General features: G+C 37.8%; 1 protein-coding gene across 1 annotated transcript; it reads left to right on the forward strand.

The window, feature by feature from the left end:
* The first annotated feature begins 13,909 nt into the window (after positions 1-13,909).
* UTP23 (UTP23 small subunit processome component) lies at positions 13,910-20,716 on the forward strand. The gene is made up of 3 exons (XM_081266197.1): positions 13,910-14,200; positions 18,104-18,278; positions 18,910-20,716. The coding sequence occupies exons 1-3, from the start codon at positions 14,013-14,015 to the stop codon at positions 19,291-19,293; spliced, it is 747 nt and encodes a 248-aa protein (XP_081122323.1). The 5' UTR covers positions 13,910-14,012; the 3' UTR covers positions 19,294-20,716.
* The last annotated feature ends 4,582 nt before the right edge of the window (positions 20,717-25,298 follow it).

A 25,298-nucleotide genomic window follows, 5' to 3' on the forward strand; every position in this document is an offset into this window, starting at 1 on the left:
GAAACGTGAGTTGCCGGAAACGGAAGTACAGACCTTTCGTGACGTTATTTGCAATTTGCGGCTGAGGGGCGGAACCAGTGAGAGGCCAGGATGGAGCCACGCCTTCCCTCTTTGGCGTCCAGACCTCCGTCCGCGGAGGACTCTTGTGCGCATGCGCACTGCCAATCTTCCTCTTGTCTTATTCTGAATGAGGAAAGTAGGGCGTTCTGTGTTTGGTTTTGTTTGGTTTGTTTTGGTTTTGCGGTACTGCCGATTGAATCCAGAGCCTCGCACTTGCAGGGCAAGCATTCTACCGCTCAACTACTTCCCCAGCTCTTATTATTTTTTTTTTTTATTTTGAGACTGGGTCTCCCCAAATTGTCAAGGTTGGGCTTGACCTTGTGATCCTTCAGCCTCAGCCTCTGGAGTTGCTGGAATTACAGGCTTGTGCCACCTTGCCCTGCTACACCTTTTTAAATGTTGAGTAGGTCTTAATTAGGCAGAATGCCATAATAGAATTATTGTTTGCATTTCTGTAGCATCCCTTATGTAAAAATGATTACAATCTGTTATTTATTTATGCTGGGAATGTGGCTCAGTGGTAAAGCAGTTGCTTAGCATGCTCCAGGCCCTCGGTTCAACCCCACACACCCAGAAAAATATGTAAATAAGGAATAAATTCCCATTCTTGACCTTCTGGGGGAAAATTATGATAGTCTTTTTTTTCTGGGTAATTATAATAATCTTTTTTCCTCCTGTTTGAGTTTTCTAAATTATTTTTGAAGGTCAAATCAAAAAAATTATAAAATTGCCTATTATAGTTTTAAGTGCATATTAGAAGAAATATTTAAGGTAGACATACAAGGACAGCTAAGGAACATATATGAAAGTAAAATTTCCACAGTTGAGTCAAACTAGTAAAATGACATGACACCAAACTGTAACAGTTATACTACCTAGAGAAGTCACTAAAAAGCTTTACAAAGAGATACACTAAAAATACCATGGATAGATTAATATAAACTATTAAAACATCTTAATTCCCAGGAATGCAAGAAAAAATACAAAAACAAAAGGAATTAATAGAAAAATGAATAAAATGGCAGACCTAAGCCCAAACATATCAAATTACATTAGTATAAATGTTCCTAATGTACCAATTAAAAGACTACAATTGGTAGAACATGACTTAATCATTAACTGTCTACAATAAGCTCGCTTCAAATCTGATGCTTTAAGCACACTGAAAATAAGATGATGAGAAAATATAGCAAGCAACCACGAGAAAGTGGATACAATAAAATTCAGACATAAAAAAATCACCAGAGGCAGAAGAAGACAATAGTGATAAAATGGCGAATCTTCAAGAACACACAGCAGTTCTGAATGTGTACACCCCAACAACAACTGAGAATTTATGTGAAGAAAAAAAACACAAAAAACAAAGCAGCACTGAAAGTACAAGCAGACAAATCTGCAATAGCAGTTAGAGATGTTAACTCTCTTCTCCCAACAATTAATAGAACAACTAGAGAGAAAATCAGACTATAAGAAGCTCAACCAATACCATCCATCAAGATCTAATTGACAGTTGCAGAATACTCAAAGTACAGAATGTACATTCTCAAGTTTCCATGGAACATATAGATCATATCCAGAACTATAACAAACTTTAACACGTTTAAACCTCAATAAAGTGATATCTGAATTGAAATCATTCAGAGTATGTTCTCTAGCCACAACCAAGTAGATTCAAACAAGAAATCAAAGTATTAAGATAACAGGAAAATTTCCAAATACTTTAAAACTAAACAATGCATCACCAATAATTCACAGATCAAAGAGGAGGCCCCAAAGGAAATTAAAATACAAACACACATCTCTCTCCCTCTCTCTCTGTCTCTCCCACCCCGACACACACACACACACACACACACACACACACACACACACACACACATATACACTAAACTAGATGAATATGGAAATATAAAATATCAAAATTTGTGGGACATAATCACAATAGTATTGAAAGGTAAATAGCTAAATGTGTATGCAGCAAGCAACCATTAATCAAAAGAAAGCATAAGTGGCCATATTGATATCAGATATAGCAAAATTAAGATAAAAGAAAATCAAGAAATATTTCAAGTCAATAATCTAAGTTCCCTTAGAATCCAAGGGGAGAAAGAGAAGAATAAATCTAAGATTTGCAGAAGAAAGGAAATAAGAAATTAAATCAGGATACTGAATATTCTGAATATATTTGATCACCTAACATGATTGTTCACAACCATTAAATTACATTTCTGCTTCCCTCAGAAAGAGTTTAATACTGTAGGCATTAATTTTCATTGTGGATATTCATTTCCTGTATAAAATAAATTCACAATGTATTCCCAACAATATGTTCTTCATAATATGTCACAGGATTTAAAGATTTTAGTGTCGTTCTATATTGTTGGAAATGTTTCAAATTTAGTTAAAAGCAAAAAAATGAAAAGATGCTGAGATCCTTCCAAAAAGAGCCCCACACACCCTGCCCATATGTGATAACCACATGGAAAAAGGAGGAGAGGATGGCCTGCCATACCTGTGTGGAAAAAAAAGTGAACAAATAAACTGTCTACCCAGTTCTGTTTTGTGGTATCACTTTGCCCACTAAGAAAACATGGCCCAGTGAATGCCAGGCTGTGACCTGTCTCCTCTTTAGAACCAGCCAATGTTACAACTGCTGCTTTCCCTCATTAAGCAACATCTTAAACCCCATTCAAGCCAATTAAATAAAATCAATCAAGACACCAAATATGAGCCAAACAATTTTTTAAATGTCACTTTATTCCTATTCAGTATTCAGATGAGTCAGAGGATTTTTGTTTTTATTTCAATACACTTCTACTCAGGTGTTACCTGCTTTCAGACCTCTGTGGAAGGCGTGGTTTCTTTGACCATCTGGCAGTCTTGGCCTGAACTGAGCAATGCGTTCAGCAATGGAGCAAAAAGACATGGAGCATTTCTGCTCAGGGCTCCCAGCCAACCTAGCATTAGACCAACTTAGCATCTGTTCCTGCCTTGGTCTGAAGGAACTTGATAGAAAGTAATATGACCTGTCTATTTTCTATACTTCCTGGAGGAAATTGTACATTCATGGCATAGATGAGGTGGAGGATACTCTCCAGTACATATCAGAAACAAAAGGAAGCAACTGAGAAACTGATGTGACTCCATTTTTGAGAAAACAGCCTCTACCTCAGAGCAAAGCCTGTCCAAGGAAGGGGGCATGACCCTTGTCCTTGGAAAAACCCACAGAGCACTCCTAGGCACATACCCACCCTGCTGAGTTATTTGTCTGTAAATAACAGGAGAGATCTGCAGTGCCAGGTGTCCCTGACTCAGTTAGGCTAGGTAAGGACCCATAGCAACCCCCTAGCAACCACCAATCAGCATGAGTCAGGGAATATGCCTGGGATGCCAGATGACCCCCCCACTAGCTTATGGTGGTTGATAACTGTTGGGAAACCACGTAGTTTAGCACGTACACCCCTCATGGCCTAAAACAATCAGTTAAAAGGAATCCCCCTCTTGTACTAACCAATCACCCCTACCCAACTTGTTCCCACCAGTGAATGTGCTAATCAATGTTAAGAGTTGTTGTTTGATTTTCCCATGGTATGGAATGATTTGTTGTGTGATGTTGTGACACATAGAGTATTCCCCCAAAACCTATAAAATCTCACTGGACAAAGGACCGCTGCGTCAGGAACGGTTATGAGTCCAGGCTTGAGCTTGCAATAAAGACTCTTGTGAGATTGCATCAGATTCAGCTCCTGGAGATCTATTGGGGTCCCAGGAATCTGGCATTACACAACAAAGCACCATTATCAAATGAATACATTGTAACAAAACATTGTATAATGGGCAGACACACACACACACACACACACACAGAGAGAGAGAGAGAGAGAGAGAGAGATTGTATAATGGCTCTATATTTTAATCTCTTCTGTGCAGATTATCTTCTGGTAAAGAAGCAAAAAGATATTTTCTTCCTTCTTCTTTCTCCTTCTCATTCTTTTTCTTCTTCTCCTTCCCCTCTTCCTTTTCCTCCTCAGCCTTCCCCTCTTCTCCTCCTCCCCCTTATTCTTCTATGTTTCTTTGAGCTACAAAATCAGACTAACAGTTTATTATCTTCATCTGTTCTCTTAAAAAATCAATCTTATATGATTGTTATGGCATCTCCCAAAACATAAAATTAGCCACTTCTTTTTTAGGGAATCATGAGTAACCAGGTATAGGAAGAATTAGGAACTCTACCTTCCAACAGTACTCATGTGAAAGGATCAAAAAACTCTCAGTCTATTAAAATGGGTGAAAAAAAATCAATAACTTCCCATCTCTTGCCATTATAATTGATGAACTCGGTCTAGATATGAAAATTAAATATATGAGCTGAGTGCGGTGGCACATGCTTGTAATCCCAGCAACTCAGGAGACTGAGTCAGGAGTATTGCAAGTTTGAGGCAATTTAGCATGGCCCTAAGCAACTTTAGCGAGACCCTGTCTCAAAATAAAAAATAAAAAGGATTGGGGATGTGGCTCAGTAGTTAAGCACCACTGGGTTCAATTCCAGTGCCAAAAAGAAGAAAGAGAAGGAGGAGCAAAAAAGAAAGAAAATTAAACATGGTAGTTTTCATTCACTCTTACACAATAACCTGAGATAAATTAAGAAAATAAACTTAAAAAGAGGAAGGGTTAGGCCAAGTGTGGTGGCAACACCTATAATCCCAACTACTCAGGAGGCTGACACAGTAGGATCACAAGTTCTGCACAACTCAATGAGATCCTGTCTCGGTAGAGCACTAATGAGGCCCTTGGTTCAATCCCCAATATCTATCTATCTATCCCTCTCTCTCTCTTTCTCTCTCTCTCTCTCTCTCTCTCTAACACACACACACACACACACACACACACACACACACAGAAGGGTCTTTTTTGGCCTACAGTGTTAGAGGTTTTAGTCCATGCTTATTAGACCCTGTTGCTTTGAGCCATGGTAGGAACATGAGGCATAGGAGCCTGCTCAACTCATGATGACAAAGAATGAAAGGAGAGGAGAGGAGGGGGAAGAAAGGCTGGGGTCCCAGTCACCCCTTCAAGAGCACACCTTCTGTTGACCTAACTTCATTCACTAGGACCCAATACCTCAAAGTTCCACCACCTTCCAATAGTGCCACATGTTGCTGACCAATTCTTTAACATATGAGTCTTTGGGAGACACTTATTGAAACCATAGCAAACATATAAATAGGGTGAACCTGAAGTTCAAGATTAAATCAATACACTTTTCATTTTGGCAAAAAAAAAATCATTTGACTTAAAACCCTAAACACTCAATGTTTTAGTCAAGTTGAAAAAATGCCTCTGTGGCTGGAATTGTGGCTCAGTGTGAGGTGCGGGGTTTGATTCTCAGCACCACATGCAAATAAATAAATAAGTAAAGGTCTGTCAACAACTAAAAAAAGAAGAAAAAATGCCTCTGGGAAATAATTGAAAAAAGCTAATAACAACCATTCCTTCGGTGTCTCAATCTCTTCACTGTGTTGTCAGCGATAAAAAAAAAAAAAATGATGTATGTGTTAAATATCTTAAAATCAAGGTGTTCATGAAATAACTATATAATCAACATCAAAGCCTTAGAAGGATTTTGCTTTGATTTGACAAAGATACCATCAAGAATGCTTTGGACTTAAGAAACCAAAACCAAAGAATAAAACATTTTGAATTAAAAAAAAAAAAGTCACTGTACTCTATAGCCTATCAGGGCTCTTAGGGAACAGGGCAGACTGGAAATGAAGCAACACAAAGACACCAGTTCCATACCTTTATGATTCTCTCCACTCTGTCCTTTGCAATGTCTTGGTTCTGTCCATAGACTGGCTACCACTGTAATCTCAAAATAGCTGCCAGTAGCAGTTGACACAATACATTTTTTTGTTTGTTTATTGAGACAAAAACTCTCCCCCAATCATAGAAAAATCTTCATCTTTACTCTGAGATCAGTTTGGGTCCCGGGCCTCCTTTTGTGTCCACATGTGGAATGAGACTGTGGGAGGTTATACTTGGAGGAGCTAAGCAATTTGTTCAGCTTGATGAAAGGAACAACAGAAAGGGTAAAGTCAGAGCCAATAAAAAAAAAAAAGTTCTTTAAACATAAAACTCAGCATGTGGGCATTATCTACACGTTTGCTACAATAATAATTTTTTAAAAAGACATTTGACCTTTTATGCCAGCATTTTGATTTATGACTTACCAACTTGTATTACAACCAAGTAATCTTGCATTGAAAAAGTTTGAGAAGATTTTGAGTGACTTTTATTTTGTATAATTATGTAATTAATACCTTGTATTGGTGTAATTCAATTACAAATACTAGACTTTGAAATAATAGTCTACTGGATTATTGAAAGCATGTTTAATTTCTTGCCATCAGGAGTTCAGTTTCTGCCCTATAGTCTTCCTGCTGCTTAAAAATATATACGAAACCATGAGTGAAAGAGACGTCTTCAACATTTTGTTAAATATAAACAAATGGTGTTTTCAGAAAATCTGCTTAAAGGTATAATCTGACATAATTTTCAATATTTAAACTCCTTTAAGTAACAGTAATAATATTTGCTTACCTAGAGTAATTTCATAGGTATTCATTAATCTTCTTTGATAGGTTAAAATGAATGGTCCCTTATAGCTTGAACTTCTCTACCAGTTTCAGTTACAATTTAAATAAATTTCAAATGGCCATGTTTGTTGCATCAAAGACATTTTTTCTCACTGCTAATACTTCTTAACTTTTTGATCTGCTCTGCTAATGTTTGTTTTTACTACTTGAATACTATTAAACATTATATACTAAAATGCCAACTATTCAAATCCCTTGTAGTGAAACACTGAATTCCTTTAGATTTACCCAACTTGGCAGTATTCTATGTAAGTATGGTTTCATCTAAATAAACTATTATAGCAAACTTGCTAGTCTAATTTTATATTGTCATCAGACAAGAGTTATTTGATGATATGTAGTGGTGGGCAGTTCCTTGTTACTGTCTGGTTTAGAAATGTCCTTGACAGCCAGGTGCAGTGGTGCCCACCTGTAATCCCAATGTCTCCCAAGTTGGAGACCAGCCTCAGAGGTTGCTCAGTGAGGTCCTAAGCAACTTAGTGCCTCAAAATAAAAAATAAATAAATAAAATTTTAAAAACTGGGGATGTAACTCAGTGGTAAAGCACCCATGGATTCAATCCCCATTATGGGGTGGGAGAATAGGGAGAGCCTTGACAAACAGAAATTTCCTTGAAAACTTTCTAAGAGTCATGTTTTCCCCTTTGTTATTTGACTTGAAGGAAGAGCAGGGCTCTTAGTGGCAGGGCTGATACACAGAAATCCTGCTTGGTTTCTTCAATTGACAAAGGGTGTCTATTAGTCAGAGTTCCTAGAGGAACAGAATCAACAAGAAGTATGATTATAGAAAGGAGATTTATTAGATTGGCTTACACAGTCAGAAGCTGGATGGTCCATAGTGGCCGTCTGCAGGCTGGAGAACTAGAGGAACCAGTAGCCCTGCAGTCCAAGAGGCTGAGGTCCCAGAACAAGAGGGATCAACAGTGCTACCCTAGTCATAGACCAAAAGCTTCTGGAAACTCCCTGGAGAATCACTGGCAGAGTCTGCTTTGAAAAAGTCAAAAAGCAAGAGTCTGATATCCTCAGGAGGTCACAGTAGCAATTAAGAACCCTTCCAAGAAGAATCAAGCTTGCATCTGCTCTTGCTTCCTTGTTCTTCCAACTTTTATTCCATCCAAGTCACCATCCTGTTAGACGGTGCTGTCCAAGCTTAGGGAGGGTCTCCACTTCAGTTTGCTATCCCACATGCCAATCATTCCCAGACACACCCTCATTGACACACCCAGAAACCTATTAATCATTGGTGTCTCTTAATCCAATCAAGTTGACATTTCAAATTAACCATTACAGGGTAACATTAATATTTCCTTGCTGTCCCTTGCCCAGACATCTGGGGTTCTTATTTAGCTAAATTTTCCCTACTAGAGATGTATCCTCCTGACATAAATTCAAGTCAAATTGCTTATACTTTTGAAAGAAATGAATGTCAAGATGGCTTCTATAGGATGTGTAAAGGATTTGGTTTATTTTGCTTTGAAAAATAGTCTACCTTTTAGAGCCATCTTAGAAACTAGAATTTTGAACCTGTTTAAAGGAAGGGCAATTGTATTGGTAAATACGAGTTAACATTGAGTTTTCATCAAATATATCTGTCAGTATAACTCTCCTATATATTTATAGAGCAAACTTGAAATTTATCATTAGAATTGGATTTGGCTGCATCTAAAAGAAATAACATATTTAAAACCAAAGTAGAAGTTTATTTATTTATTCATGTAAAACATATCCAAGGGAAGGAAGTCTAGGTTTAGAAAGATGTTGCAGCCATCTAGCCTCCCTGTCTTAACGGCTTTGCCAGTATTTGCTCATGGACCCATAGGCTGCCGGAGTTCATTCATCACATCCCAATTCCAGGGATTAGGAGGGAAGAAGAGGAAAGAACAAAAGTGTCCATCGCCAAGCTAAGTCAACTTCCTTTAGTAGGCTTCCTAAAAGTCCTTGCAATGCTTACATATCTTTGGCTAGCACATTATCATACTTAACTGTAGAGAGAGCTGGAGAATGAATCCTTTTATCTAGGCCTCATTGTCCAAAATAAAAATCAGGATCCTATTGCTGCAAGGAAGAGAGGAGCTGGGCAAAGCAGTGCATGCTTATTATTCCAGTTACTCAGGAGACTGAGGCAGGAGGATTGCAAATTCCACCTCAGGTGAGGCAACTGAGTAAGGCCCTGTCTCAAAATGAAAGAAAAAGGATTGCAGATGTAATCCGATGTTATAATGGATTCAATTCCCAGTACTAAATTTTTAAAAAATTAGAAGAAGGAAGAGTAAGAGGAAAAGGGAAAGCGGAAGAGGAATAGAAGGAAGAAAAGGATGAGGAAGAGAAGATAAGAGGAGATAGTAAAAATTCACATTCTGTATCATATTTATTATATTGTCATGAGAGCTCTGCCAATGGACCTTGGGGAGGTGTGTATGAGCATTTCTACAAGGACTGTGAAGTGAGAAAAGCAAAATGTATAGAAGTTAGGGCATATGATTCCATATTTGCATAAGAGTATCTTCATGTATGAATGTGCATGTGTATGCATGTGATATAAGTGTGTGACCATAGAAACACTGCAGAAGGATACACAGTAGTTTGTTAACTTGTATCATATAGGTAAGAGGAGAGGGAATGAACACCTTTTTACTCTTCCACTTATAACAGGATGAACTTTTCCTGTTTTGTAATTAAGAAAATTAAAATTATTAAAATGTGATAGTCTTTAGATCTAACTTTACTAACTTTTCTGACAGATATGAAATTTCATAGTAAAGCAGTCCACAATGGAATCTATCCTAGGAGATCTCAGTGAAGAGCTTCATACTTCAGTACAAAGCAGTTTCCCTAACTTGTTTTAATATATATATGTTTATTTAGCTAAGTTGTTTATTTAGAGAGAATGTTAATTAGATAATTTAGAAAAAGTGTAGTAATCTTTCTGATGAAGGTAAACAAATATTTATAAATATTTAAATATGAGTATAAGGCAGAATAACATTACAATAGATATTTTAGATGAATTTTCTAATGCTTATGGAACTGAACAAAACCATACTTACATTTATGAAATGAAATAGAATAACCATTATAAATTGTATTTAATGTTTACCCATTTAATTCCACTTAGGCTATAAATCTTTCATGAAAAAGTCCTATGTGGGAATTAGTCACACCTTTCAAGAATAAATCATTCTCATGTCAGTTTGTCTTCATCAAAATTTCATGAAGAAAAAAATCCTTGAAATCACGTACAACATCTCATTATAAATTATATTTGATCCAGACAGAATAAAGAACATGAAAATAAATTTTAAAAAAAAGAATCCTCTACCAACCTCAGCTGAATGTGAATGTGTATTTGGCATAGAAAATGTCCAGTATAGTGACCTGGTCACTGAGAAAAAAGCTAACAGCTAGCAATACTAAGACATTACAGTTCCTGCACTGTTAGATTAAACAAAATAATGACCATTAAAGATTTTAATAGCTCTTCCTGTAAGCGGCTGAGGTGATCTGTGAAAATGGTATGCTACTCTCTTGATCTGGAAAACCCCACAAAAATCATGCAAATCAAAAGGTTCAAATCTTGGTGTGTTTACTCTAAGAACACACATGAAACTGCACAGGCCATCAAGGGTATGCATATCTGAAAAGCCACAAAGTACATTAAAGATATCACTTTAAAGAAGCAATTTGTGGGCTGAGGTTGTGGCTCAGAGGTGGAGCACTCGCCTAGTGCATGCAGGGCCCTGCATTTAGTTTTCAGCACTACATAAAAATAAATAAGTAAAATAAAGTTATATATATATATATATATATATATATATATATATATATTTTTTTTTTTTTTTTTTTTTTAAGAAGCAATGTGTGCCAATTTGGCATTACAGTGGTGGAGTTGGGAGGTGTGCCCAGGGTTTGGATGTAGATTCTCTGGTCACTGAACATATCCAGGTGAACAAAGCACCTAAGATGTGCTGCCATACTTATAGAGCTCATTAACCCATCCTTGAGTTCCCACCGCCACATTGAGATGATCTTCACCGAAAGGAACAAATTGTTACTAAACCCACAGAGGAGGCTGCACAGAAGAAAAAGATATCCCCAAAGAAACTAAAACAAAAACTTATGGCATGGGAATAAATTCAGCATAAAATAAAAGCAAATAATGTAAAAAAATCTAATAATGATATTATAATAATTTTCAAAATTTTTGATTTAAACTTATATCCAAACAGTTTATTCAATAATGGCAATATTTGATTTCTGCCTTGGTGGTGGCCAAATATTGATTTGCCATTACTAGTACGTTTGGCATCCGGACAAAAGTGTATTAAGTGAATCACTTAATAAAAATATCATACTGGATAAACAGTGGTACTTTACTTCAAAAGGTCATGAGGAACATTAATGAGCATAATAATGACCTGGGAAGATATTTTTAATAAATGTCATTTCCTTTCCAATACTGTATGCACCACCTGCCCATTAGTAGAAGAAAACTCTGGCATTAATGCAAAAAAAAATTAATGCTGAGGTTGCAAAGCTCTATGGTACAATAAGATATATTGAAAGAAAGATCACATTCATATAACATATATTAGCATATTGTTACAATTGTCCTATTTTATTATTAGTTATTGTTAATGTCTTATTATGATGAGTTTATAAATTAAACCTTATCATAGGTATGCAGGTATAGGGAAAAAACCATAGTGTATGTAGTTTTTAGGTCTATCCACAATTTTAGGCCTCTACTGTGGGTCTTGCAATGTATCCCCTGCAGATGAAGGTAGACTATTGTAGTACCCTTTTCCTTCACCACTTGTTCTGAATCAGAAATGGGCATTCTAAAAATGCACAATAAAAGCTTTTCCTGCAAGTCCTGGGATCATGTTTTAAGAAACACTGCAGTAATATAAAATTTTATTTTCAATTTGATAATCAACACTCTAGGCTGTCTTCAGATTTTCATCAGAAGGGTAGTTGTGCAAATTGGCACTGTCATAAATGCAAAGCTTGAAAAAATTATGCTGTAGTTCAGTAAATTTAAATGAGAACAACAAAACAGAATGTGGCTCAAATCCCTAGTGTTATACCACATTTTTCTTCATACTGAATAGTAGCTAAGGAACTGGTAGACAGATCTGTGAGGCTACTTTATAAAAGGTTTTAACTGTTTTTTTTTTTCAGGCTGGAGTGGTATCATTTCTCTGTTTGTAGAGGGAGGATAGTTGGAGGAGAAGTTGGCATACAGTGATAAAGAGAGGATTCAAATCAGAACATAGTGGGCAATTATACTTAAGGACCACGAATCCAATCCTACACTGATTTTTCATGGCTTCCAGTTCCTAAATTTATTTTCAGTTCAATGAAAGCAGCCAACTAAGTGATGGGTTGGGACTCAGGTCAGGACTAACTTTACAGAAAATCTTAGTTCCAATTTCATAAACCTATATATTGAAATAAAAACCCAGATGCAAACAATACATTTCAATCACATTGTAAATCATTTTTTTGTAACAGTTCTTTCAATCTTCAGCCAAAACTGGAACTGGGACAAATTCCAGGCCAGGACAAAAATGAAAAATTCCATACTCCCTTTCCTTTGATTATTTTGCCTTGAAGTGGATACTTAGCAGATATCCACTGGGGAACTTGAAGTTTTCTGATTCACATTTTTTTACTAATCAAATTGACCAAATAATTTCTAAATCTTCAACCAGTTCTGTACCTTCCTGTTATTAGCCCGGTGTACAGATTTCCCCTGTCAGAAACTATGGACATGAAAGTGTCCTTAAAATGGAACTAAGGCCTGGCAATACTGCACCTTGTGACCCCAGAGACTGAAGCAGGAGGATTCTAAGTTCAAAGCCAGCCTGTGCAACTTAGCAAGAACCTGTCTTAAAATATAAAGTACAAAAGGGATGGGATATAGTTCAGTGATAGAGCAACCTTGGGTTCAATCCCCTGTAACCCTCTCCCCACAAAGAAAGTTCTTCCAGGACACTCCCTATGAGTGATTAAAAATGGTCTTAAGGGGAGGAGGAGATGCAAAACAGTGGGACCCTTTACTCTAACATATGGCTCCTGAGTGGGATTAACTTCTATCGGGTATAGTAAGAATGTGTGAACTTCAAACTGGCGACCTAGGTTCCCCACACCCAGGAACCACATGCCCTTAGTATCTGAGCTTAACTCTTTTTTTTTTTTTTTTTTTTTTTGTACTGAGGATTGAACCCAGGGGCATTCGAACACTGAGCCACACACCAGGGTCACACTGAGTTCTTAGAGTCTCGCTTTTGCTGAAGCTAGCTTTGAACTCCTGATACATCTGCCTCAGCCTCCCAAGCCACTGGGATTACAGGTGTACAACATGGCTTCTGGCATTGTGCTTAACTTTTTTACAGGAAAGCAGTCACTACAAACCTCCCAAGCCATGGCTTGTCCAATACTGACTTTTTTGTTGTTCTTGTGGTACTGGGGATGGAACCCAGGGCACTCTACCACTGAGCCACATCCCCAGACTTTTTTTTTTTTTTTTAATCATGAAAGGAGAGTCACTAAATTGCTTAGGACCTCGCTAAATGGCGGAGGCTGGCCTTGAACTTGTGATCCTCCTGCTCCAGCCTCCAAAGTCACTGGGATTACAGGCGTGCACCCATCTGCCCTGCCAATATTGGCTTCTTTCCTTTTCTCACTTGGGAATTATAAACATGAAGGGCAGTAATAAGGACACATTCCATACTCCCTTTCCTTTGATTATTTTGCTTTGAAGTGGATACTCAGCAGATATCCACTGGGGAACTTGAAGTTTTCTGATTCACTTTCTTTATTAATCAAATTGACCAAATAATTTCTAAACCTTCAACCAGTTCCTGTTATTAGCCCAGTGTAGTTCACAAGTTTCTGTAACATATTTGGGCTCAACATATCACTTACTATTTTTATACTGCCAGTCTTTGGAGGCTTGCTACCTGCAAAAGAATGACTTAAACGAAGCGAGATCACTATCAGGCCGAAGTCGAGGTGCGCCCCGGCCAGGAATCGCGTGCTCCAGCGGTTTTCCCGCGCCGGCCCGGGCCCCGCCCCCGAGAGCCCGCCCCTTAAAGCGCGGGCACAACGCTCCAAGCGACCGAGAGTTTGTGAGTGACGTAAGCTAGAAGGCCGGTGGGGGAAAACCCGGGCGATTGCTTCCGGGGCCATAGGTGCTTCATTTCCGGGAGGAGCCGGCACTGCGGGACCCAGCCCTGCGTAAGGCTTGTGCTACGGTGTTCGGCCTGGTGGCCTCGGTCGGAGTAAGCCAGCCATGAAGATTACCAGGCAGAAACACGCCAAGAAGCATCTTGGCTTCTTCCGCAACAATTTCGGAGTCCGCGAGCCGTACCAGATCCTGCTAGACGGCACCTTCTGTCAGGCAGCGCTGCGGGGCCGCATCCAGCTGCGGGAGCAGCTGCCCCGCTACCTTATGGGGGAGACGCAGCTGTGCACCACCAGGTGGGCCCGGCGAGGCGGCGCAGGGGTTGGGGGATGTGCTAGAGGCCTGCGTTGTGAACCCTCGAGGTATAAAACGCCCCGCCCACGAGGAGTTAATGATAAGTGGAGGCCCCCTGGCAGTTGGTCTAAAATCTTCATAGTAGGCAGTTGTGCAGTACCCTGCGAATATCAGGTGTGACTAGCCTGGCGAATAAGAACTAGTGTTTGGCTGTCAGGGAGACCTGGCATCGAATCTCGGCCCCACTCTTACCAGCTCTGTGATTTCGGCAGGGTTACTTAGTCTCTCAATCTCAAATTGCTCAGAAGCAAAAATAGAGATGATAAGTACTTATAAGATTGTCTTAATGTCATGTAGAGCATTTTCAGCACACACACACACACAAAAAAACTCCTTTAAATGGTTGCTGGTATTTGCATAGCTGGTTAACGTGTGTCGTCCATCTAGTTCTTTACACGTGTACACACAAACAGCTTTTACTGTGTACACTGTATTTTTTGTCTGCTTTATTCACATCACACTATTTCATGGACAGGTTTCCACAGGTGGAATTTCTCAAGCAGCCCCTGAACTGGATTGCAGATACCCTCAAATTTTTGATGCCCTTAGTCTTCAGTGCTGCCAGACAATGTCTTCAATAGCCTGGGCCTTTGAATTCGTCGCTTCAGGCTATAAGCACTTAGTCTCTTGTACCACAGAAATATTACCATTTAAAATATTGTTTTGGGTACCGGGGATTGAACCCAGAAGCACTTAACCACTGAGCCACATCCTCAGCCTTTTTTATTTTGAGACAGGATCTCACTGAGTTGCTCAGCCTGGCTTTGGATTTGAGAGCCTTCTCCCTTAGCCTCCTGAGTTGCTACATTATAGACATGCACCACCATGCCCAGCTAGAAATATTACCATTTTAATAGCATAGTACCATGAAATTTTAAAAGGTTGAGAAGTTCTGCATGAACATATGTAGTCTACAGCATTTCTTTTTTCAAGAATTTAACTTCTGGAAATTTTCAACAACACCAAAGTAGAATAATGTAATGAAACTATCACCTAGCTTTTGCAGTCATCAACATGGCCAATCTTGTTGACTCTCCACTCCCCCTTTATTGATGGGTTTTTTTAATTTATTAACTATTATTATTGGGCTTGTATCATGAAAAGATAAAGAAGTCTTTTTAAAATCAGGATCCAGCTGGGCATGGTAGTGCATGCCTGAAAAAAAATCCCAGCAGCTCAGGAGGCTGAGGCAGAAGGATTGCAAGTTCAAAGCCAACCTGGGCAATTTAGCAAGGCCTTAAGTAACTCAGGGAGACTCTGTCTATAAATAAAGTATTTTTAAAAAGGTGGGGGTGCTGGGGATGTGACTTACTGGTTAAATGCCTGTGGGTTCAATACCCATTTAAAAAAAAAAAAACCCTAGGATCCTGCTGGGTTTCTGTTCTCCCGACTAAAAGCCTCAGGGGTCACTCCAGTTAAAACTGGGCTAACTGGGCTGCACAAAATAACCACACAAGAGACACAAATATCTTTTTCTTTGGGGTTGCTGTGACAGCTCCTCTGACCTTAAGGGTCCACAGAAAGAGCAAGAGCACGCACTGACACCTTTTATTGAGGAGAAGCTATTCAAATGAGGCAAGGGGTCAGGTTTCAGGAGGCTGAGTCTATCTTCATGATGTCCACAGTCAGCAGGTTGACTGACACCTGGGTAGGCCACACCCAAGGGCACAGTAAGAGAAGGGGACACACACAGGCACTTCCATGGAAGATTCTATCCTAAACAGGGCAAGGAATTATATTACAAAGGAACAAGTGAGCATAGCTTCACCCATGAGGCTGTAGCAAGACACACCCATACACCCACCTTCGAACCAAAGAAGGTTGGGGAAAGCTCTGCCTCGTTTCTGTGACTGAGCGCCTCAGCACCCAGCCGGGGAGTGTGACCCAGTCACGTGTAAGGTTGGTCTCCCACAGGATCCAAACAAGATATATAAATAGCTTTCATTCTACAACTCTTTAAGATTTTCAAAATTATAACAGTTTATCCTTCCCATTTTTCATTTTTGACATGTTTTTGAGATACTGGGGCATGCACTTGCTAGACAAGCAGTCCACCTGCACACCTGCAATCTCAGCAGCATTGGAGGCTGAGGAAGGAGGATAGCAAGTTTGAGGTCAGCCTCAGCAACTTAGCAACACCCTGTCTCCAAAAAAAAGGGTAAGAAAAGGAAAAGGAAAAAAGAAACAGTACAAGCTTAAACCTGGGAGATGAAAGGCATCACCCAAAATTTTTGTAAGGAGACTGCTGAAATAGGTAGGACTAACCAGCCACTGATGGGATATGGGTAGGAATGAGGAAGAAGGGTCAGTTATGATTTCAGATTTCTACCTAAGATGTCTGAAAAAATAATGATTCCAAAAGGATACTAAATCTTAGAGGAGAAATTTGCAGTTAGGAAAGTAGTTTGATTTTAGACATGGTGGATTTAAAGAGCTGATAGAAGGACAACCAGGAAATATTCAATAAGTCTGCAATTCCTGAAACAGGTCAAAAACTGATTACTGAAAAAAAATTAAATCATCTTTCTTAAAAAACAAAATGAAACTAATGAGATGATAGAGGAGATGAAGCAAGGAAAAGTCTGGCAAGGACTGGGTAGGGTTGAGGAAATCTCTGGCTCATTGGTGTTCTCTCTCTCTCTTTTTTTTGTTAGTGGGAACAAGTGCCTGAGTAGCCTTTCTTATTAAAATGCTAATACAAGTGGGTCTCCATAACTATGAGTGCGCCATCTGTAGATTCAAGGAACCTTAGAAAACATTTTGACGGAAAAATTGCATCTGTAACAAATGTGTAGAGTCTTTTTTTTTTTTTTTTTTTGTATTATTCCCTAAACAACGTACTATAACAACCCTATATAGCATTTACCTTATGTTAGGTGTCTTCTGTCTCTAGAAATGGTTTAAGGTATACAGGAAGATGTGTTTAGATTATATGCAAAGACTGTGCCATTTTATAGAAGAGATGAGTGTTCCCAGATTTGGGTATCAGTGGGGATCCTAGAACCAATCCCACAAAGATATGAAGGATGACTGTACTTGGTTCTTCTATAAGAGATGCAGACTAGGGGATGAGAGAGGAACTAGAAATTTAAAAAAAAATTAATATCACTGTGTCATTCCAATTTGGGTAGTTTATACATGAGACTTTGAGAAACATTGACTTATATTAATATGAAAATGAAGATTGAAAAGAGATTATGATTTTAAACATCCTCATGACTAGAGAATTTTTACTTTTCTGAGTTGAAAATATACAAATTTTGAGAGTATACACATTTGCACTTGAAGTAGAAGCCTGTCCACTGGTGGCGAGCAAGGGATCTGTTGTCAAACTTTTGGATTTATGTCTTAGCTTTTCCACGGTTGCTTGAATTGGAGTATGTTAATTGAAATCTCTCAGAATGGGGTGCTCTAAAATAAGAATAATTTTAAAGTAACTTCATAAGTTATTTTGAGATGAAGCAAGAATTTATGTGAAGAACAATTTGAATGGGCAGAAGATATAGTTCAGAGGTACAATGCTTGCCTAGCATGGACAAGGCCCTAAGTTTGATTTCCAGCACTGCAAAAAAGGAAAAAAAAAAAAAGCAATGTGCATGCTGTCAGGCACATAATAAGTACTAAGTAAATTTTAGCAATTATATTCTTTCTGCTTGGTCCATGCATTTTCGAAGTCTTTTAAGATTAAAATAGCTACCTTATGACAATTTCAAATCGTAATAGTATAGTTTTACATTTTAAAAACTTCAGTATTGTGTTTTATACTTCCTTTTTTTTTTTTTTTAAGAAATATCTTTGTTATAATTGTGGGCTACTAATAGCATTTTTTTCTTGTCTTTTTTCAGATGTGTGTTAAAGGAATTAGAAACATTGGGAAAGGATTTATATGGGGCAAAACTGATTGCACAGAAATGCCAAGTTCGAAATTGTCCCCATTTCAAGAATGCAGTGAGTGGATCAGAATGTCTGCTTTCCATGGTTGAAGAGGGAAATCCTCATCATTATTTTGTGGCAACACAGGTATTTTTGAACCACAAATCAATTTTAACTATTTCTGTATTTTTAAGTATATGGAGCTTTTTGTAATCAGAAAAAATTTGCTGAAAGTGATTTAAAAAATATAGATCTTCATTTTCAGTCAATAAAAGGAATTGTCATTTGAGGCTATGCAAGAACCTGCAGTATATTGAATTTGCTCTTGTCACTTAAGTTTCTTTTTTGAGAATGAAGACTTATTGATATAGAAATGTGTGATTTGTTTTAGGGTTCTTCAAGGGAAGATGGTCAAGAAGTTCACATGCACACTGATTTGCTTAAATATTTTCTTCCAGAATTATAAACTTACATAGAGGCAAAGCTGAATCTAGAATCCAAGTCTTAATTTCTGTTTCTCTTAGCACTTTTCTTCCTTCCTTCCTTCACCCTTGACTATTGACAAATCCAGTTCATACTTCTGCTACTTACACTGCTTGATCTCAGTTTGTGTTTTCCTTCCTTTATTATAAAATATACCCTTAGTGAGACATACTGATTTAAAAAATATAATTTGTGTTTTATTTTTAGTGCACCCCTCATTAAGTTCTTAGGAGCGTGTATAAGTTACCTTAATTGACATATTTGAATTAAATAATTCTATTTTTCTTTTTAATAGGACCAGAATTTATCTGTGAAAGTAAAGAAAAAGCCTGGGATTCCTCTGATGTTTATCATTCAGAACACTATAGTCTTGGACAAACCTTCTCCCAAAACAATCGCCTTTGTTAAAGCGGTAGAGTCAGGTCAGCTTGTCTCAGTGCATGAGAAAGAAAGTATCAAGCAACTCAAACAGGAACAGGGGTTAGTGAAAAATCCTGAACAGAGAAGAAGAAAAAAGCGCAAGAAAATAAGTGGCCCCAATCCTCTTAGCTGTTTGAAGAAAAAGAAAAAAACAGAGGACACAAAATCGCCTGCTTCTAAAAAGAAAAGAAAAAGAATAAGAATCCGGAACAGATCTACCTCCAAAGTACTTTCTGAGAAGCAGAATGCAGAAGGATAATGAATTCTTTGGATACTTTTAAAGACATTCACGTGTGAAAAATTAATTTACTTTAAAGACTATATTTATGATTAAAGATTAAACTTATTTTTATAAATGAATAATGACCCATATGCTTTTTCCTAAAATAACTTATAAAATAGAGTAGTTAGGTTTAGGTATGATAGAGTGCACTTTTTTTCAGGGTTTTGATAGAGATTTTTCATTGTAAAATTATTGTTTCCTATCTCTCCCAAATGTTATATGCAAATAGGTTTTAAAATCAAACAGTTTGGGGCTGGGATTGTGGTTCAGTGGTAGAGCGCTCGTCTAGCACGTCTGAGGCCCTGGGTTTGATCCTTAGCACCACATAAAAATAAAGTTATTATGTCCAACTACTTCTAAAAAATAAATGTTTAAAAAAAATCAAACAGTTCTAAAAGGCTTGTGACAAAAAAAGAGGCAGTGCCTCAGATATACAGAGGAAATTTCCTCTTTCAACTTTAGAGTTCACATTTCCAAATTATATGGATATTGCTACCTTCTATCCATTCGATAGTTGACCTACTACTACAAAGAATGGAGATTGTGTTACTTTGACTCCTCTGACACATATATTTTAGTTTTTGTACATCACAAATTCCATGTTTGTATTATTAACAACTAGAGTTAACAGACTTTTCAAAAATGTTCTCTTCTGAACTAAGTGGTATGCTATGATTACATTTGTTTATTATACCATTATTTCTGACTTTAATGTCCTCATTTTTTTTTTTGGCATCTGACTTAATTTTGCAGTATTTGCCATTAACAATGTAAAGGACTTCACAGTATAGTTTTCCATATGGTTATTACCAGGTCATTCTTTTCCCCTGGATTACTCAGGTACCAATGTGCAAAGTATTCTCTTGAGCATTTCCTTGTCACCTAAGTATTCTTTGCCTTTATCCAGAGGATTTTGTCACATTCTTTGCCTACATATTTTTACCCTAAAGGAGCACAGAGTATATAGGAAATATATATTTTGATTTTTTTTTTTTTTTAATTTGCAGTGCTGGGGATTGAACCCAGAGCTGTGCACATACTAGGTGAGTGCTCTACCTGCTGAGCTATATCCCCAGCCCAGTGTTTGATTGGCAGTGTGTCTCTGTCATCTTTGTTGCACTGATAATCTAGCAAAGTATAGGATTCCTGGTTGAAGATAATTTCATTCACATTTCCTTAAGAACCTCTCAATTATAAGTTGCTAGGGGAAAAAAGTCCCTTTACCTTCTTTGAGTTCCATTTGTCCTGTGGGTTGATAATTTTCTTTTAGATGTAAATGTTAACTTCGACAGCAAGAATCCCAAAATAGCATTCTAAGATTGTATTGTTCAAAGTGTACAAAGATTCAAATGTTTTTGCATTGTAAGATTGAATGTATAAAGTTATTGGAAAAGTGAAATCTGATCAACAGCTCCTGACTTGGCCTTGATGTCACCTTAGAGCAGTGGTTCTTAATCTACCTTCAGAGCATCATGATGAGGTACAAAGTACATCATGAATAACTTATTAATAGCTAAACTGACATTTCTTATATGTGAGAATTGTAATTCCTACAGAAATGTTGTTTTCAGTTGAGGTCAAGGATACTTTGGAAGTGTCCATTTCAATATGCTAAATGCATATGTTTTAGGCTTTCATTCTAACAAAATTATCTATACTCATTCAGCATTGATCATTTGTTAATAGTCTGAACTAGAACTGAAGAGCTAGGAAAACATGTTTATGCAGTAGTTATTAAAATATTAAAATCATTAGTATTTTGAAACTGATTAATTACATATTTTTCTGTAAAATTACCTTTAAAGATATATTTTAAAGTATCTCATGTCCTTGTACTATAGTTCTTTAGTGAATGGTACCGTTTTGTTACCTCCACTAAAATCCAAATCACGACTTTCTCTTTAAAATTTGGTGAAGGGAGCCCTGGTACTATACATATGAGATTATAACCCATCTTGTAGTTTTGGGTAAAAATGTTGAGAACCTTTGCTTTAAAGAGTAGTTACTAACTTTATTGGGCATAACACTTTGGAACATTGAAACTTTACCAACCTAATAAATAATGTTTCTGAAGACCATTATCTCTTATGAATAATCCAAAATAATTTGCAGTTATGTTTAAACAGGATTTGGTCAGATTCCCAACATTTTTACAGCCTTTTGGCCTCTTCTCATTCCCACAGAAAAACTGAAGTTTGAAAGGCAGAATTATTCTCCTCTTTCTCTTTATTTGTGCAGAGTTAGGAGCTTGTATTTTATGTTTGCATCTAGGTAAAGCAAGGTGGTTGTGATTTGACAAGCTTAATAGTTTTTCATGTGCAAGTAGAAAGAATAGTTTGAAACATTTTATTGTAGTATAATTTCCATTAAGAATTCTTAGTTTAGATGTAAATTGAAAAAAAAAAAAAAAAGGATTGCTTACACCAAGAAAGTCCTGACCAACCACAATGCATCTCAATTCGTTCCCAAGTTCTTAGTATGTGATGTTACTTAGATCTTTATTTCTTAAACATTTCCATCCAAATATTCCCTGATCAGAGGATCATGGAAGTTTTCTCTTAGAATGTCATGAAATGATTACCCACCTCCCAAAATTTAAATAATGCTTACTTACTATCCCCCTACCCCTGCCATTGCTAACTAGATTCCCAAAATACTACTAGTCCACATTTAAGTTTGTTACTTTGACTGAATTAACTAGTCTCCTATTCAAGTGTGTGTGTGTGTGGGGGGGGAGTTATGATGATCAAGTGACAAATCAACTGCATTATAGGTCAAGTTTCAATCTAATAGGCTCAGTAGTTTTGTGAGCTCATCCCTTGTTTTCCCCCAGTTCCAGAATATATACTAGTTAACAGCTGGTTGTGTTCCCATATTGGCTCTCTCTCATTTATGGCCAAGGGTCATTAGGGTAGAGAAAGTTAAGTGGGAACTGTTGATTTCTCCTTCCTGCCAGGTAGTGACAAAAGATAGACACAATGGAGTAATTGCCAGGATTACTATGGTTATCACATACTTGAATGAGGCGGAAGTGTTGATTCCTATTATGTCTTCACTTATTGGGCCTGGGAAGAAAGCAGATGGACCTTAAAATAGGACTGGATTATTTCAACATTAATTAGAGGTGGTTTATTGGTAGTTTTTCCAAGTGTAATACCTTTGCTAGAACAAATCAACCTGGTATGGAAAATGCTACCTCTCCCTCTACCAATTTGCAAGGACCACCAAAAGAACTTTCCTTTTCCTTGACAGGATCAATAGTATGCCTTTGGTCTTGCTCCATGTGTATGGCAGCTTACTAGCTCAGCCATAATACAGTCTTCAGAAATTTTGAATATCTTGACATTTTGCAGAATATCACACTGGCCCACTACATTGATGACATTGCACTATGAAAGTCCTGAAATTGGATCGGATGAGCAAGGAGTAGCAAGTAGTTGCACTGGAAGTAGCAAATAAGAAATGTTTAATCAAGCTTTATAAACAAACTGCAGATGGGAGATAAACCCTATGAAAAGTCAGAGGGCACTCACCTCTGCTATGTATACGTCATTTACAGTGCCAATTTGGAGATGGTGCTCTGAAAGTATGGAGGTTCGTTCTGCAAGATGAATATAAGCTTTGAATCAGAGACCAATTGTTATGGATTGGATTTGGAACGTTCCCTTAAGCTTCATGTATTGCTGACTTGGTCCCCCTCTAGTGGGGGCAATGGTGGGAGAGGTGGAAACTTTAAGGGGTGGAGTCAAGTGGAAGAGATAGATCACTGGGAATACGCCTTTATGGGGTTTATTTCCCTGCCCTCCCTTCTGTCTCCTGGCTGCCATGTTGCTCTGGTGCACCCTACTCACCGTGCTGTTCTCCCTCACCACAGGTTCAGAAACAGTGGAGTCAAATGACCAAAGACAGAAGCCTTTGAAACTATGAGCCAAAATAAACCTTTCCTCAATTCAGTTGTTTTTCTCAGGTTTTTATCACAACAACAGAAAGCTGACCAACACACACAGATAGTGTATCTCTCCTATAAGAGATATAGGTTCAGGAATTAAGGGGTAGAACTAGGAATAGCTCCTCTCACTATTACATTTTGTAACCAACTACAAACATCAGAAATAATTCCTTCTATCTAACTGCACCCTTGTACCATTGACCATCCTTTCCCTGTCCCTTTCTCCTCACACCCTTCCTAGACTCTGGTAACCACTGTTCTATTCTCTACTTCTTTGAGATCAACCTTTTGGCTTCTACATATAAGTGAGAACATGCAGTATTTGTCTTTCTGTGTCTGACTTATATGTAAAGCCAACACAATTTCCTTTAGATTCATCCATGTTGCTGCAAATGGCATAATTACACCTTTTTTAATGACAGAAGAGTATTCCTTGTGCATGTGTACCACATTTTCTTTATCTATTCATCAGTTATTGAACTCTTAGGTTGCTTCCATTTCTTAGGTATTGTAAATATTGCTATAGTCAACATGGGAGTACAGATGTCTCTTCAACAAACTGATTTCATTTCCTTCAGTTACATACTCACTAGTGGGGACAGCTGCATCATATAGTAGTTCTATTTCTAGTTTTTTGAGGAAGCTTCATACTGTTTTCCACGATGACAAACTTACCTTTCTACACTCTGCCTTGTGCTGCTGGAGCTGCAGCTTTGTAAATCACAAATCTCTGGTGGCAGCTACTCCTCGTGAGCTTCTGTCAATAAGGGGTTCTAGGGTCAGGACCTGGAAGGAGGGTAGAGGAAGAAAGGCTTGCTCCTTCCTGTTGATTCTGCTACTTGTGGCTCTAGTGAGTGTCACTTCTTCATTCGATCAGCAGCCCTTTCTTACCAAACTGTCCCCCAAATCCAGCTCAATCCAGTTCATAACACTTGAAGAACTAGATTTATTGTCTCAACCCACCTCCCCATCAGAGAACCAGACAAACCACAAGCTGGTTGGAGCCATTCTTGTGAGATTTCTCTGGTATCTGGCCTGTGGGACCCTCCTCTGAGACAGGGGACATGAGCATGGATGAGAGCCTGTTTTCTCAGAGGTTTCAGCTCCACAGGCCTCCTTATCCAAATATCTCAATTTTAATAATTCTAGCCCCTCCCCTTTTCCCCTTGACTTAAGGGGAGAACCTTCTTCCAGCAGTTGCTACCTCCAGAATTCTTGATGCTTTTTTTTTAAAGCTCTTTGGTTATTCAGTGAACAATTTTATATCTAACTAATGTTTGTTTATATTGAATTCTCTTTGCTCATGTAACTGGTGTGATTTTTCTCTTGATCTAACATAAGGTTTCTAATTGGCCAGTCATGCTTCCTGTGTCCATTCCAGAGCTTAGAGCAGAGGGTCAGCTCTACCTAAATTACAAAGACTGAGATTGGATAAGGGGTGGTCAACTCAAAGAAAAATGGGGTACTATTACCAAGAGAAGCATAGGGGGATCAGGCAAAAATCACATCTGAATGTCAGGTCAATTTTCAAAAATTATAAACTGTGTCTCAAACTTTCTTTCTCTTTCTAAAACAAATTGTATTTGTTCTTTTTAGTCATACATGAGAGTAGAATGCATTTTGACATATTATACATACATGGAGTATAACTTCTCATTCTTGTGGTTGTAAATCATGTGGAGTAATTCTGGTTGTGTATTCATATATGAACATAGGAAAGTTATGTCCAATTCATTCTACTGTCTTTTCCTATTCACACCCCACTTTCTTCCCTTTCATTCCCCTTTGTTTAATTCAATGAACTTCTATTCTTCTCTCCCCATCCCTATTGTGTGTTAGCATCTACATATCAAGAGAACATTCACCTTTGGTTTTTGGGGATTGGCTTATTTCACTTAGCATGAAAGTATTCAGTTCCGTCTGTTTACCAGCAAATGCCATAATTTCATTCTTCTTTATGGCTAATGTTCCTGTGTCTCAACCTTTCTCTGCTCCCCAAAAACCTTCTAAGTTGTGAAGGTGAAAAGATAAA

Source organism: Spermophilus citellus (assembly GCF_964194105.1).
Source record: "Spermophilus citellus genome assembly, chromosome: 14".
Classification (NCBI taxonomy): domain Eukaryota; kingdom Metazoa; phylum Chordata; class Mammalia; order Rodentia; family Sciuridae; genus Spermophilus; species Spermophilus citellus.